Genomic DNA, 18185 nt, shown 5'->3' with positions numbered 1-18185 from the left:
ATGAATAATTATTTAAAATTATTTTGATATAAATGAATCTTATTGTAGGAACCACCACAATTGAAGTGATAAATCAAATATATCTAATAATTTCTTTTAAATTAAGTATCTATTATCACTAACAATATTTAATTCTTCTCATAACGAATATTTTTTAAAAAGATAAACGATTTATTACAAAAATATTACATTCTCATGGATCGAACCTCTATATGATTAAAGAACGAGAATAATATTTATCGTGCCACGTCTAAGAGATATGTTATTAAACATTTTTAAGTTATGGTTTAAAATTTAAGAAGAGATAGAACTTCAACCTCACAGTTAACGAGATTGTTATTTTTCTAGAGATTTTATGTTCGAATAATTGCGCCTGCAGAATGTATGTCCATTGTCAATTGTTAAGAAAAATATATGAATATATATTACCTTATAATCGCTCTAGACAATTAAAAAAATTAAAAAGAGATATAACTTACATCAAAATAATTATATTAGATCCACATATGAAGGGGTTTAAGTCAAACTAAATTGGTATAATAATAAGAAAATATCGTTGTTATTTAACTGAACAATTGTTTTGATCCTTATATTTTTTTCGGATCACTTTGCCCTCTCCCTCACCCACAATGTTTCATTTATAGGAAAAATTACCTATGGAACCACTAGTTAATTCATGGTTAATATTTATCGTTGATATGATAAGTTATATTTATCCAAAGTAATAGCATGATATATGTAAATAAGTAACGGCATGATACATGTCACATGTTCAAAGTTAGGTAACTTAACCCTCTTATTTTCTAATCTTGATTTTGTTCTTGCTAATTAAGTACTTAAAAGTTTAATATTATACCAACAAATGGCTTAGGATCCGGTCTACTTGGGGGATAACATTGTCAACCTAAAAATTTCAACTTATCTGAATGTACAATTTACAAAAGTTCAGTACAAGTGACATAAAATACACATAGTTATTGCAACTTTAGACTGAAACTCCACTATGAAATTATTGGGATGAAAGAAAATTTGCAAGAGAGAATTAAAGCAAAGCACGAGACATGAAAAGAAAGAGTGGTCTACCGCTGTCTAATGAGGTTGTTGACCGTATAATCCTATCAACCGGCCTTACCACCATGGATCTTTGTGTACATTTTTACAATTATGAGAGGTGAAAATTAAAAATATTATTTAGAAATTTAGATAAAATTATAAAATTTCAAAAGGATCAAAATGTATTGTCACCATCAGATCAAAGGAGATGAAAGTTTCTCCCCTAATTACATGTAAAAGTTGTATCTATTAATAGACAAATGATTTTAGAAAATTCATCCGATGATCTAAGAATAGTTAATTTATTGATCGGAATGAATTAAATTTTATTACAAAATTAAGATAAAGAAAAAAATCGTTCCTATGTAATAATGTTTTTCCCCGTCTCTTTAGCTAATATTTGTCGGGAGAAAGATCTATCGGATGAATTATCTTTCATTTTTAAAGATGGACATGGATTAGGTCATGTTAAATTTTTAATCCACTTAAATTTGACTCGTATATTACACTCTTCCACTTATCGATCTGATTTTAGAAATAAAAATCTGCGTGTGCACCTAACCTGACCCGACAAAAATATATATATAATTATCATCAAGCGTTTGCTTTTATTGGTTGTTGTTTTGTTTGTGCCAAGGAGTGGTGTAAATATTTGGAAAGAGGAAAAATTAAAAAGTGGTTAACAATTTGTACTGTTGGAGGTGTATGAGTTGTAAATAAACAAATACAGGATCACTTGGACTATCTGTCTGAATAAAATAGCCATTAATCTTTCAGAATAAAGACATTAGGCAATACTCAAGTCTTCAACATTTGAACAGGATCCATCCATATCAAAGTTGCCTCATATAGGACAATCCCCACAAGAAGTGTCTTTTTGGTACAAAAGAGATCACTATGAGCTCACTAAACTATGCCGATTCAATCTTATAAACAAGTTGATCGACTTTATTTAAATGTTGGGTAAACTATAAATTTTAGGGTAAAGTACATAAATGATCCTCGTCTATAGAGCATTTATTTGTTAAGTCCTCTGACTATTAAAAGTTATAAATGATCCTCCAACTATAGGATGTTGCTTTATTAAGTCCCTCAACTATTAAAAGTTAAAAAATGGTCACTTGACGATTCATATGTTCCAAACTCGTCATTTTCTATTAAAAATTGATGACAACATGAGCTGGATATTAACCTCTGACTGAGATATGATACAATTTGATCTCAGAATCTCAAACGACTATCATTTCTCGATCAACATCTAACTTAAACGATTCGTTAGTTTTTTTAACGATAAAGATGGGTTTAGAACATATGAATAGTTTGGTGATCACTCCGTAACTTTTAATAACCGATAGACTTAAAAAAGCAAAATTCTATGGTCGAAGTATCATTTTATAACTTTTAATAGTTTAAGACTCAACAAAATAGTACCCTATCCTAAATTTTAACACACAATTTTAACCATATTTTTTATTTGATTGTTTTGCTTTTAGTCATTTTCAGACATTAAATTAGAAACAATAAAACTCTTAATGTTCTACCACTATGTAATATGACGCCAGAATCGTCATTTTTCAGTATCCTCTCTAAACATACAAGACACCAATGAACATGTTTTATTGTTCTCTATCAACTTAGATTTTTCTCAAATCTCTTAAAGCTCTCGAACTCAACACAAAATCTAGAGAAAATGACTCCAATATACAATCTCCATAGTTTGATTAACATGAAAACAAATATATAGTTAATCTCCTCCTTTCCACCTCTTCACTATTAGCATCATGAAGAAGATGTAAACCATAACACTGCCAAGAAATCAAAGAAAATTTGAAATCGTTTTTTTTTTCACAAAGACAAGGAAATTTCAAGAGTTTTTTTATATAATTTTTTAGAAAAATATGTCAGTCATATAACATTGTTAAAAAATTAATGGTGACAAAAAATTGAGCAATTTGAAAGTTTAATGATAAGAACAAAAATGTGGTCAAAATTAAGTGATAAAACTTATAGTTGACCCTTTAATATTATGTAACCCTCACAATTACAAACACATCTCTTACGTCAGAAAGGTGTATGGCTTAAAAGCATTTGAGTAAAACTTCATTTCTAAAAGCAACTTTGCTTGGAAATAACACATCCCCACTTCAAAACTTTTAAAGATTTGATTTTCTTTCACCTTTTGCTTTGTTTAGCCAAAACATTTCCCCAATGAAAATATACAAACTCTCTATCTTTTCTGATGTAAACCCATAATTCCACCTGAAAATGACTTTCCACAACACAAATTGCATCCCCTGTTTCATGTATGTGATCCCTCAATCATTCATGCATGAATACATGCATGTCATGTGAGTAGATATGGCTTAAGTACCATTTTCCATATGTGCATAACCTGTTGCATAAGAGACATGATTAGCGTGCAGAAAGGAGGATATATATAGTTTTAGAAAAGAGCAACTGCATATTTATTATTTTTGAAAGACTAGTAGATTTAGTTTAGTATTAAAAAAAAATTTACACATCCATTTTTTTTTTAAAAAATAAAATTTTAAACATGATTTTGAATTTCTAAATCCGTCAATTTATGTAATGTTATTTTCAAATAAATTGTCACACTATTGCTATTGTATAACATTTTGCAAGAGTGGGAGTGGGACCATGTTATCTTTTTCTTGTCTATAAGAACCCTCTTCCCCTCCAACAAGAGCTTATTAGGTGCTTCATTATCATTGATTGCCAATATTTAGTGTCTTGTTTTCCCTTCACTTCCCTCCCCAAGTCATGCAGCCTAGTGAGATTTCAGGGCTCCAATTTATGGTACCTTCGAATCCGTCCCCGTATTCGGCACCGACATTTGATTTGACCCGATTCTCGAATCCCCTGCACAATCTCTACATCCCACCACAACTTCAGGAACTCATTAGTCCCCATTCATCATGCATCAACAGCAACTCCACCTCCGATGAGGCCGACGAGCAACAACTATGTGTCATCAACGAGAGGAAGCAAAGGAGGATGATATCGAACCGGGAGTCCGCACGCAGGTCGCGTATGCGCAAACAAAGGCACCTCGACGAGCTCTGGTCGCAGGTAGTCTGGCTTCGGAATGAGAACCACCAGCTCATATATAAGCTGAACCATGTCTCAGAAAGCCACGACAAGGTCGTCCAAGAGAATGCTCAGCTCAAAGAGGAAGCCTCTCAACTCCGTTTGCTACTCTCCGATATGCAAGTTGCTAGCCCTTACTCGACTTTACGAGACCTTGAACACACTTTAGCCGACCACTGAGAGTCGTCAACCCTGTTTCATTCCCCAAATTTTATCTAGTCCGTTAGGTGTAAGTGAACCAGTACTCTCCGTGCATAATTTGCCACTGCATAGCTTTCTAAGATTGTATAAGAATTGAAGGCGATGAGAATAACATGTTTTGATCATTTCATTTCATTTTCATTTGAGTCCCTAATAATTGTTTAAATTGCCTCATAGGTACTCATATTTTTCACCCAATATGTTAAACCTGGACTGAAAATATGAGGGGCAAATATGTGAGGTCAGGTATATTGTGAAAAGGAGGCATAAGTGGCATCAGGTGGGGGAAGAGTAGGACTGAAATGACACAAGGGAAAGGTGGTGGGGTTGATTCATCATACAGAGAGACTCATTACCATAAAAGGAAAATACTACAAGATTCTTGCTTAATACTACATCCTGATCTTATGATTATTATTTTACGATTTTTACTTTCTCTGGTGTCAATTTTCATGACCGATATTTATCAATGGAATATTTTCATGGTCGCAATGACAATAAATATATTGATATTTTACTGGTACCTCGTTTGATTCGGATAGAGAGTTGAGTTGATGGTTCTATAAAAGTGACGAGAGAAAATGAGTTTAGGAAAATAATGAATTATTCGAGATACAAAGAGTTTTTTCTTCTATCTTGAATGGTGATTTATATATTCACTTTTAATGTTAGTAATAGTTATTTATAAGTTAATAGGTTAAATAGATCTGATTACCAATAGGATTATAATTATATGGAGAATATAAAATTCTAAAATTTTTAAAACTTTCAAAATTTAGAAAAATATTAATAAATGAAAAATCATATACGAAAAAAAAAAGCTCCGAGGGAGGTACAACAAAATCCATGAAAAAGAATGGAAAAATTCTACGCTCGACGAGCACCGTTGAGCATCATAAATGATGAACACTATTAAGTTAATTAATAAAAAATTTAAAATTATAAGAACTTAACGTATAATTTTAAATTAGTTAAAAATTTAAAGGTAAATTAGTTAAAATAAAAATATTTATTATATTATTTTCATTATCTTTTTAGGTAAACTATAACTGTGACCACCTAACTATTGCTTTTTTATTTTGATCACTATTTTTGAAATTTTGTCAATCAAGTCACTAAATTATTTAAATGTATTCAATCAAGCCACTTGTTGTTAACAATTAAAGGAAGTGTTGATGTGGCAGTTAATAAAATTTGTATAATTACACATTTAGTCATTATTACTTACACAATCTATCAAATTAATCATATTTTGAAATTAATTCATTATATTTTATCCTCCAATCATATAACTTCAAATCTTTATATTGAAATATTAACAAATGATACACAGAAAATTATCATCCAATCATATAACTTCACATTTTGAATTATAATTTGATGATTTAAAATAAATAAGGGAAATAAAAAAAATCAGTGGATCAACAACGAAACATGTTTGAGATGATTTTGTAGTTGTTGATATCAATATGTATACAATAAACCAAGTTTCACGTGATATTTTTTTCGAACAACAATACTTATAATATTTTCTATTATTTTGATGTTTTTATTTAATATTGTTTTATATCTATATCTAAACGCCTCATATAGATTGAGTTACAATTTTGATGTATATTAAGATATATTTTAAAAGTTTCTTAAAAAAAGTAAGTAAAGTATTATTTATTTTATCATTGATGAACATCTAACAATTAATTGATATAATTCGAATAAAAATTTTTATTTTTTAAAATCTATTTAGTCATTAGACAATTGACAACTGACATGATAAAATCATTAAATTATAAATCTCTGTGTATCACTTATATATTATAAGATAAAAGATTTTGAAGTTATATGATTGGAGGATAAACTATATTGAATTCATTTAAAATTATGACTAATTTGATAGATTGCGTAGGTAATAAGGATTAAATGTGTAATCATATAATTTTATTAACCTCTACGTCAGCACTTCTGTTAATTGTTAACAGCAAGTAGCTTGATTGATTGCATTTAAATAGTTTAATGACCTGATTGACAAAATTTCAAAAATAGTAGTCAAAATAAAAAAGGGGTAATAATTAGGTGAACATTGATATAATTTACCAAAACAATTATAAAAAAACAATATAATAAATATTTTATTTTAATTAATTTACCTTTTAATTTTTAACTAATTTAGAATTATAGTTAAATTATTTAAAATTTTATAAATTAAATCAATGATGCTTCTTATTGGTGCTCAATTCCAAAAGAGTTTGCATTGCTCGGCAATGGGGCTAGTGAAATTGGGAACCCTACCAAGTACCACCTGGCCTGGTAAATCAAAATCAGTGGACAAGCCCAGGCATATCTTGGGCCTTGGATATATAATAATAATCCAAGTATCATCATCATCATCATATAAGACGGTGGTTTAATGGTGCGTAAAGATTTTTTTTTCTTAAAAATAGGTGTTTAATATTTTTAACGTTATATGTTTAAGTTTTGAACCACAACGATGTTAAATTTGACCATTATTTGACATGTGTCATATATATAAAATTTTTAAAAATATATTTAAAAATGATTTAATATTATATTTTAAAAAACTCAAAATTACACTGTTGATCAACCGTTACCGATCTGTGACCATCACCGTTGACACCATCAAAATCATCTTGCTACCACGAACAAAGCCCAATCCTTTATCCACTATGAAATTGCACCGATTGTCGTAGAAAACGTCATGAAGGGTCACGGATTTTTTATGTTTTTCCGACAATTTCAACGACTATAGATGGTCGTACGTTAAATGAACACTACCATTGAGTTCCTCATCCTGCCCCGAACAAAACCCAGCCGGTGATTATCCTTCATCGTTGTTGGAGGTGAGGGATGAGAGGGAAAAGAATGATGAAAAATAATTTAATTTTTTAATTCTTTTAAATAATATTTTTTATCATTAAAGAATAAAAAATAGAAAATATAACAATAAAAACCAAAAGAATATAACAGAAAAAAACATTCTAACACTTATTTTTAACGAAACTTTCTTTAGACATTGAAATCAGTTTCATGCATAGTTTACAGTGTATTAAGCCTAAGGTGGTTGCAGTCATTCATTGATCCAATACAAAGAATCGACTTTGACAATGGAAAACAACTACTATAATTCATGTATAAACTGGAATTATATTCTGTATTTTTACTTGTAAGACTTTCTAGATTTCAAGGTCCCACTTAAATTTCAACTAATTTAGCTCGAATTCAAAAATTCTTTAACTTTTTCAATGATCTTCTACAATTTATCAACTACACAATGAAATTATTTGTTTTTTAAAGAAAAAATAATGGGTGTATTGATGTTTAGGTAAACTATATCAATGTCTATATTAATTTTACTATGGAATTTTAAATTAATAAAATTTATTTTTAACTTCAATTATAGTATTAAATTAATCCATCAACGGCCAGATGACGAAATAAGTTATTGTTAGCGTAAAAGATAAAAAATATTTTTTTATTTCACGTTATCATTTTATTTATCAAAGTTATGGTTTTTTCTATCTTTTAGTCGTTATCATAAATTAATATTTTTTTTGGAATCACCTAAATATTGGTAAAATGGCCAAGATAATGTTATTTTTATTTCTCAGGATAGGCTATTTGCTACAGTGGCCCATGAAGACGCGTAGCAATTGATGCGCCTTTTTGAAGACACTTGTCAACCTGCGCGTCTTGAGGTTGAGGACGCCAGGACTACCGTGCGTCTTCAGGGCTGGCCTTCAGTCCGTGCTATAGCTATCCACTTATTTTGGTTTTAAGGTGTTTTTAATGTACTTGGTTTCTGCTTGAAGACGCTTAGAAATTCTGACTTCTTCAACAAATCGCAGTATTTATATGGCGTCTTCACTATTTACTGTAGCAAACGACCTATCCTGAGAAATATTTCTCAGGATGCATTATCTGGAGAATTAAAAAACTGAGAAACATTATCCCATAACATTGACTCCTAGATATTGAAGAACTTATTTTATCTTTTCCTACTTTGTCAATTTAGATTTTATAGGATTTGAGATATTTATTTGAGAATTCAAACAATGAGAAGTATCATTTCGAAAAGGTGAACAATACATCTCAAAATTAATCTCATTCGACAACCGTTAAAAGAGATCGAAATATTTGCACATCGAACATTTAGAAATATTTTCGTTGATTTTGAAGAATTTTATGAAAAAGAAAGAAAGAGAAGTTAAATATGAATGCTTTGATATTGATATTGTTGCGAGTGAACAAAACTAAAGAATTCAATACTTAAAATCAAAGTGTTTTAAAGTTGAATGAAAAAAAATCGACATATCATTGCACCATTGATGATCTAATAGTCTAATGTTAAATTCAAATAAAAAACATTAACATTTAATAATAAAATATAAATTTTAATTTCAATAGTTTAACCTAATGTTTATTATTATATTAATTACCATTCTTGTATTTGATTGAATTTTGTATTTCCTGGACGCTGTGGACATCAAAGTTTGAATCTTTGAATACACTAAGCTGACCTTGAAATCTAGAAAGTCCTACAAGTAAAAATACAGAATATAATTCCAGTTCATACATGCATTATAGTAGTTGTTTTCCATTGTCAAAGTCGATTCTTTGTATTGGATCAATGAATGACTGCAACCACCTTAGTCCATCTCAGTCATCATCTCTACTCTACAACATCTCTATCTCTACTCTAAAGATGAAACAGTAATTCATCTCCAGCACTATCTCTAATAATATTAAATGATCTATTGACCTATTGTTAACTAAGTCATGACCTATTAACGTTACCTCTAATAGTTCATGTAACCTACCAGAGTTAAATATATCATCATCTGACCATATTCACCTAGCTTGTTAGCCTTTGAGTGGTCATAATGATCTTACGTCTAGCAACAACTCCAAGAGTCACTATAAAACCTCTCAACAAAGATCGAAAGAATGGACAAAACCACCTCATTTTCACTCATTTCTTTTCAACCTACTTATAAAAATAAAACACTTCAAAGTCGTCTAACAACATATCTATCATGGAATCTCGATACTCACCTAATCTAGAAATGGTGAACATCTCATATCCGTTACAACTCAAATGTTCTCCTTAACAAAGACATATATAAAATATTATAATATATATACTAAATATGAGATTTGACTAGGATTAAATGTATAATTATATCCATTTTATTAACTCTCACATCAATTCCCATCAAATATTGAAGCATATGACTTGATTAACATCACTTAAATAATTAAATATCTCATTGATAGAACTAAAAAAATCAATAATCATATCAAAATTTTTATAACTAATAATTAAATGGTTACTAATATAATTTACTAAATAAATAATTACACATATAACAACTTTAACTATTAACAAAATCTTAATATTATTGAACAAAATTACATGAATTTCAATGTAGTAACTAAAATAATTTTTTTTTCTTAAGAATGAATCAATAATAATAAAACTAAAGAATATAAATTCAAATGAGGATATCTAAAGAATTCAATACTTAAAATCAAAGTGTTTTAAAGTTTAATGAAAAAAAAATCGACATATCAACGCACCATAAATGATCTAATAGTCTAATGTTAAATTCAAATCAAAACATTAACATTTAATAATAAAATAGATATAAAATTTAAAAATTTAATATTTTAACCTAATATTTTAATAATAAAATTAATTATTTGATTGAATTTTATATTTCCTGGACGCTGTGGACATCAAAGTTTGAATCTTTGAATACACTGAGATTAGCCAAATTTGACCAACCGGCTCTTGGCATTTAATTCCCTTTTTTTTCTTCCCTTTTATACGCAACCCATTGTCTATTTCGTTTCAAAGTTCAGATCTTTGATACATCCGGGTTCTCTTCTTTATCAGGACAGTGAAATATTGAAAGGTCCGGGTTCCTTTTCTTATGTTGAAATCTCAATAAAGTTTGAAACTTTTTTATCTGTTGGTTTGATCCTGTATGACTGTCTTTTTTGGCCAAATAGTTTCATTTTTGTTTTAAAATTTTTCTTGTTAATTGAGCTGATCTGCTTTTGCTAGATATTCTCTGGGTTAGTTCATGCTTGCAATTTGAATGAGCTCAAGATTTAAGTTGTTAAAAGTGGTTCAGAATTAGGTTGTTCTAAATGTGCTTAGATTCAATTTTTTAAATTACGGTTAGTTGATGAGCTTGTAAAACATGAACAATTTAATGGGGATGAATAATCTTTTCTGATCTGTCTGTAAATGATTTAGTGGTATTATAGTAAGTTTGATTAGCAAAGGACCGAGTTTAAATTCATTCATTAGTTGAATCTTCTATAAGAAAGGTATTGTTGAATCTCCTATATTTCATTCTAGTTTTGCATCTGTTACTTTAGAAGTAACTGCAGAGCAATCGTTTTCGGGCGTTTAATCGATTTTTCTTTTGTCGAAACAGTCGACTTTTTGTCGAATAGATCTTAATTTGCGAACCAAAGTGGTACATTTTGCATGTAAGAGTTCATAGAAGGAATCTGTTAGCTTATTTAGTCAAGGATTTTGATAGCTAAACATGGTGAAAAGACCTTTTATAATGTGAAACTCACTTTTTACCAGTTAACATTATCTGGAACGTTTCAGATGGACCGTGAGAACACGATTACTTTAGTGGTATTGCAGTAAGTTTTGATTAGCCAAGGAGAGTTTAATTCATTCATTAGTTGAATCTGCTATAAGAAGGTGTTGTTGAATCTCCTATATTTCATTTTAGTTTTGCATCTGTTAACATTAGTAGTAGCTACAGAACAATCATTTTTCGGCATTTAATTGGTTTTTCTTTTGTTGAAACAGTCGACTTTTTGTCTAATAGATATTAAATTGTGAACCAAAGTGGTACATTTTGCTTGTAAGAGTTCGTAGAAGGTGCCTGTTAGCTTATTTAGTCAAGGATTATACTGGCTAAACATGGCGAAAAGAGCTTTTATAATGTGAGACTCACCTTTTACCGGTTAACCGTATCTGGAACGTTTACATGGGCTGTGAGAACACGATTACTTTAGTGGTATTTGTAAACACTAATTTTTTCATTTTTATTTTTAAAATTATTATTATTATTATTAAATATTATTATTATTATTAATATTATACATTATTATTATTATTATTATTATTATTAAATAAATAATTACAAGCCCAAGAGGAGGCCCAACTCTGGCCCATTTTTCAAAACTCGGATAGCCCAACAAGACCCAAACACTAAGATAGGGTTTTTAAACCCTATCTCAACTAGCTCCGTCGTCGCTGCCAACGTTTCCACTGCCAGGTGACCCAACCAAATGCTGCCGACACCTTCACTGCCACACCACCTCGCCGTCGAAGCTTCCAGAATGCCAGATGGCCGCCCACGTCGAGACTCTATTGTGAGTCACCACATAGTTTGGTGAGTCACCACATAGTTTGGTGACTCACCAAACTTCACTTATGGGACCGGTCTGAAGAAGACACCGGCAAGGCTATAAAAGCCACTGAATCTTGCAAAGCAAAAAAAGGAGGGAGATCGACAACAACAAGGAGAAGAAGGACAACAACAAGCACCCACAACAACACCAAACAAAATAACCATCAAAGGATAAGAGAGAAGGAAACTTACTCTGTCATCGGAGTTTTTCAAAGGTCGCCGGAAAACCGAAACATAAGAGGTAAAAATCCTAGATCTAGAAAATTCTAAGGTGGCGTTTGGTTGAATGAAATCCCTTGGAATTGGTTGGATGGAATCCCTTGGAATTGGGGGGATTTGGAATCCAATTCCACCACTTTCTCATGTTTGGTTCAAGTTTTCCAAGGGAATTGGAATCCTTCATGGCTTCAACTTTCCATCAAATGAGGGAAAGTGAATTCCATCCGAGAATGGATGGAATTCAATTTCCTTGTTGGAGGGAATTAAAATTTGACCATACTACCATCATCAATCTTTTGGTAACTTATTCATATATTGAATAAAAATATTTTTTTATTATTTCGGGTCGGGTCGGGTTTCTAATTCATATATTCGGGTCGGGTCGGGTCGGGTCGGGTTGATTTTTTTAAGTTTGATATTCGGGTTGGGTCGAGTTCAGGTTTAGGGTGAAAATACCCGACCCGAATATATATATAATTTTACCTTATATATTTAGGAATAATTACAATAATACCCCTCTCTATATATTTTTTTTTCAATTAAGTCACTGCTTTTATTGAATAAAAATAATTTTTTATTATTTCGGGTCGGGTCGGGTCGGATTTCTAATTCATATATTCAGGTCGGGTCAGGTCGGGTGTTTTAAGTGTGATATTCGGGTCGAGTCAGTTTTTTTAAGTGTGATATTCGAGTCGGGTCAAGTCCCAGTTTAGGGTGAAAAAACCCGTACAAACCCGAAAAAAATATATAATTTTACCTTATATATTTAGAAATAATTACAATAATACCCCTCTATATATTATTTTTTTCAATTAAGTCAATGTGTTTATTGAATAAAAATAATTTTTTTATTATTTTGTGTCGTGTCGGGTTGGGTTTCTAATTCATATATTGAATAAAAATAGTTTTTGGTATTGGTAACTAATTAACATACTCTAATTGGAATGTATCGAAATATTGCTCTATCTTTTGGTAACTTATTAACATATTTTGATTGCGATGATTTTAACTTATGATGTTTATTAGCATGATTTTTATAATTTATTGAAATGAATAATCAATCAATAAAATGAAAATTTAAATTTTTTTAATATATTACTACATGTAAGTTGTAAAACAAATTAAAATAAAGCAAAAAAACAAGAAGGACAATTCTTTCATTTTACATTACTGAAATCAAATTCATCTGACAGGTCTGCGAATCAAACAGAATATGGAATTGGATTCAAATTTCATTTCTTGCCAACCAAATAGAATATGGAATTAGATTCCAATTCCTGACATATTTCAATTTCCTCATAAACATTCCAGCGAACCAAACGTCACCTAAGGGTTTTTAAGAGTAAATGGCCAAAATGGCCGGTTTTAAGGGTATTTAAATCCCTCCCCAAACGACGTCTTTTTGGGGAGGGACCCCTGCGTAATTTCCAGCATGGTTAAACCCTTTTCGCAGTCATTCGAAGTTTGTAAACTTTTATTTTAGCCACTGAAATCAATTTTTATATGATTCAATTCTATCTTTTAATTTAATTTTATTATATTTTAGTCATTACCAGATTATATTTATATTTAAGGTAAAATAATCTATTTAGCCCATATTAATTTAAATAAATTGTATTTATATCCCTAATTAATTATCTATGGTTAATTACACTATTAGTAATTATAATAATTTGAATTATGTCCATTAATTTTAATATTTTATATTTTATTCATGTTGTTTTAATTTTATTTATTTTAGTCCCTATTTAGTTACACTTTAAATTAATTTTTTATTATTATCTTTTTTAATTCCAATATATATTTAAATTATTACTTTAATTATTATTATTATTTTCATATTAGTCATACAAATATAAATATATATATATGTTTGTTTAAATAATAATATTTATTTATTTTTAATATTAAAGAAATGGGATATCTTAAAGCAACTAGAAGTCCTTTTCTAATATTTTTAAATAAATAAATATCCTATTTATAAAACCCTAAAAATATATATATACGTATATATATATTTAATATTTTTCCATAGAAATATCAGAATAAATTTAAAATAACATGATTGTAAATTAAATTCATATTTGAATTCTTAAGTTCTATTATTAGAGACAATTTATAATCGAGAGGGACCAATTTTAGGCATTGTGGGGGTGCTAATCCTTCCCGAAACGTAATTGACCACGAATTCCTTTTTATTATTAAAAAGAACGAATTTTTGGTTAAACGCAGACCAATTTATCTTTTAACCGATGTTTTCCTTAAAAACTCTTTTAAAAGATGATATTTAGGTATTCGACCTACCTGACCCAAAAGTCCGATGGCGACTCCCAAAACATTTCAAAAACTATTTATCCACATTATTTTTTCCCGCCAAGTAAAATTTTGTGCCCGGGCGAAAACCAGTTACGATAGCTTGGCGACTCTACTGGGGACCCTAGCCAAACCTAAGTCGATTATATATTGTCTCCATAGGTAGAAATTGAGAATCCAATTTTATTTAATTTATGATTTTTTTCTTTCAATTTATTTTATGCTCTTGTATATTTATGTTTGTATTTAATTGCCTTTTAGATATTAATTTTTGTGAAAATTTCTCCTCACACACAACACTTGCATTTGCATAACATAAGCTTTATAATCAAGTTTGTCCCTTTTAAGTGGGAGTGAAAGAGTCGTCTTCGTGAGAATTTATTCTCCGTGTCAGACTTAGCAAGTAACTTTCGGGGTTCATATATTCTATGTCTTCGTGAAAATTTATTCTCCGTGTCAGGCATAGGGAAATGTGTCCCCTCGAATTGAACTCGATCCGCTTAAGTCTGTAATGGACTAGGATTGAGGGTTTGGCAGCCTAAGGGGGCACCAACAAGGACAGTTCGAGTACCTTTACTCCTAGAACTGAAACCCTGCATATAATAAACCCTAGAAATTCTCCTGATCTAAGATAATACTAAAACCCTGTCCGTAGGTGTACACAAAGGAGAAATAAGCTCAAACTTTTAATTTGTTTTATTTTCTTTCTTCTAAATAAATGCATGCAAACTAGAAATCATGCATTTAGGTTAATTTTTCCAAACAAAGCATGGAACTAGAAAACATGAAGTTAAGATATATTATATATATCATGATAGATAGAATTTTTTTTCTTTCCATTAATTGGTACTAACCATTTTATTTTTTTTCCTTATTTTATTTTTTACTTTTTATACATGTTATTTTGCTCTAACTTGTTTATATTGATTTCTTTTGTTTGCATTGCATGATCATGGCATAACCAAAAGGTGTTGATTTGAAAGACTGTTCATCAAATTGGAAAAAATTCATAAATTGACAAAAAGTTTTATGATCAAACAAAATATGACGCAACCAAGGAATGCCATCCTGAGGGAACTCCAAAGATAGAGGAGAGCTATGCACCCAAAGATTGTATGTCCATTGAAGAACAAAAGGAGATACGAGAAATAAGAGAGCAGATGTCCAAGATGATGGGTAGAATGTCTGTTTTGGCCAAAGGAAAAGAGACTCCTGCACAAAAAGAGAGAGGGGTCAATGGGCATAACCCTGCAATTTCAAATATGCAAAGGACTTCTGATCCTAACCAATTTGATAAATTACAGACAATCATCATTTGTATTCACAAACTGCCTGGAGATACCAAAGAAATAGTGACAACTGTAAAAGCTCCCAGAGATGAGAAGAAATCATGTAATCTGAAATCGTCGAAGTTTAATCTGACCCCGACGCCTAAAATTCAGGTTCAATCCAAGACAAAAGGTGATTCTTATTTTGATGCTATCCCTATATCATATGAGGAGTTATACGAGAAGCTACTTGAAGCGCGAGAAGTAGTGACATACTACATAAAACCGTTCCAACCTCCGTATCTGAATGGGTATGACATCAACATTTATTGTGAATATCATGCCAGAGCTCAAGGACATACCATTGAGAATTGTCTTGCCTTCAAGCGTCGAGTCCAAAGTCTTTTGGATCATGGAATTTTACAGTTTATGATAAATGATCGAACTAGTTTGGTAACTGAAGGTCCTGATAGATTAATACCAAAAATATTCAAATGTAAGAATATCAGTAGGGGCGCTCAGAAAGAAGAAGATTTGCTAAGGTTTGAGGCTCAAATACGTCATTTAAAGATGGAAAACAATAAATTGAACACTAAAATGGAAACCATGCATGAAGATTTCCATAAGGTCAGTCAAGCCTTTCAAAATGCTGGCATAGAAAACACCCCAGAAGAATGGATAACAGAGGTCACTAAACTAAAAAAGAATTGTAACATACATGAAGGTCGAGCCAAGAAGTTTTCTCATGATTTAAGAGTTGCAGAAGAAAGATGCAATACCTCTGTCATTGAATCGAGAAAATATCAAGTTGAAAATCAAAGGTTGAATAGTACTATGACCAACATTGAAGTATCATATCAGATTCATCAGCATGAGATCGATACTGAATTAGAAGCCACTAGAGCTAAGAACAAGATATTGAAGAAATGTTTAGATGATTATGAGGATCTTGTACGAGAACTTTTTGAACATAAAGATTCTCTCACAAGAAAAAGTGAGTAACATTGTCTACAACTCTGAGAATTGACACAGAAGATGAAGGAAAAAGACAATATCATGAAGGAAGTTGCTGCTCAAGAAAACAATATGACTCATAAGCTGGTAGACTTAACTGGCTTCACAAGAGAATTAAAGCAGATTGACAACTCCACACCTGAGCATGAGTGGAAGTTAATTTGGCTTTTAAGGGAAATAGAGAAATTAGGAGTGAAAGTTATCCCCTACATGTAAAAGTTTTATTTGATGCACCGAAATTTTTGTGTTCAATGAAATCTGTTTTAAGATGATCACTCTTGAGTAACATCTTTTCATTCATGCATTTGCATTTCACATATTTGCATTTTCATTTTGTATTCATACTTTTATGTTTACTTTTTTATTGCACAGTTTGTATTCTTATTTTTGCATTTATGCATTTTCGCATTTACATTACATTTTTTATTTTTATATGCATTGGTTATAAAAACATGTAAATAATTCTTGAAAGGTTTTGTAAGAGTAAAACCAAGATCATTCATTCATTTTATTTTACCATCATCATGAAAACAATGGAGCAATCTTATGAAGGACTACAAAATCAGTGGCCAGAATAATTGACAGGGTTACCTCAAGATAAAAGGAAAAAAGCATCGGATTCAGTACCAGATAGATCCAATCAAAGTATTCAGGGGATGGAATCTAATAAAAAAGAGATAACTTATAAAGAGCAACCATGCTATCAGATTGAAGAGTCGAGAATGATAATATACCCTGAGGCATCCCACTCGAACCCAATGAATAGCCTCTATAATTATTCACAATATGAGGAGAGATTCAAGAGAGCAGATGAAGCAATCAGAAATATGAAAGGTGTTAATACTTTCCACAAAGAATTAGAAGCATGAGAGCTCAGCTTGGTTCCAGACTTGGTTATTCCCCATGAATTCAAAATGTCTGATTTTGAGAAATATGATGGCACCAGTTGTCCCCTAATCCACCTGAGAATGTTTTGTAGAAAAATGGAAGGATATCTGAATTCTGATAATTGGTTAATTTACTCTTCCCATGATAGCCTCGTTGGCCCAATAATAGTCTGGTACAATCAGTTGACCCAAGAACAGATCAAGAGATAGGTTGATCTAGCTGATGCATTTTTGGGACAATATTGGTATGTTAAAGGTTTAGCTCCAACACGTATGGATCTTCAAGGAGTAAAAATGGAAGCTAATGAAGGGTTTCAGAAGTATGCCTTAAGATAGAGAGAGTTACAGCACAAGTTCAACCACCTATGTTAGAAGAAGAGATATCACATATGTTTCGTGATTCCCTTCCTTCTCTTTTCTTTGAGTTAATGTTGGCAAATCCCACGAAGGAATTCGGGAATCTTATGAAAAATGGAGAATTAATTGAAAATGTGATCAACAAAGGAAACTTAAAAGTCACATCCAGAAACCCGAAGGATCAGAATGTGTAAGTTGATGATGTGAATGAATGTCGCATCCAGAGTCCCCACAACTGCAAAAGAAAAAGAGCAAGTAGTTGTTCGGATCGACCAAAGAAAGTCACGCAATTGAGAAATAATTTG

General features: G+C 30.7%; 1 protein-coding gene across 1 annotated transcript; it reads left to right on the top strand.

Moving 5' to 3' along the window:
- Positions 1 to 3772: 3772 nt before the first annotated feature.
- On the top strand, positions 3773 to 4384 carry LOC120129650 (basic leucine zipper 43-like). Its single transcript, XM_039147104.1, has one exon. It carries the CDS (start codon positions 3835 to 3837, stop codon positions 4339 to 4341), a length of 507 nt encoding a protein of 168 aa, XP_039003035.1. The 5' UTR covers positions 3773 to 3834; the 3' UTR covers positions 4342 to 4384.
- Positions 4385 to 18185: the final 13801 nt, after the last annotated feature.

Source organism: Hibiscus syriacus, unplaced genomic scaffold (genome assembly GCF_006381635.1).
Source record: "Hibiscus syriacus cultivar Baekdansim isolate YM2019G1 unplaced genomic scaffold, ASM638163v2 tig00110503_pilon, whole genome shotgun sequence".
NCBI lineage: Eukaryota > Viridiplantae > Streptophyta > Magnoliopsida > Malvales > Malvaceae > Hibiscus > Hibiscus syriacus.
The sequence above is the reverse complement of the archived record's forward strand: the minus strand, read 5'-3'. Positions and strand labels throughout refer to the sequence as shown.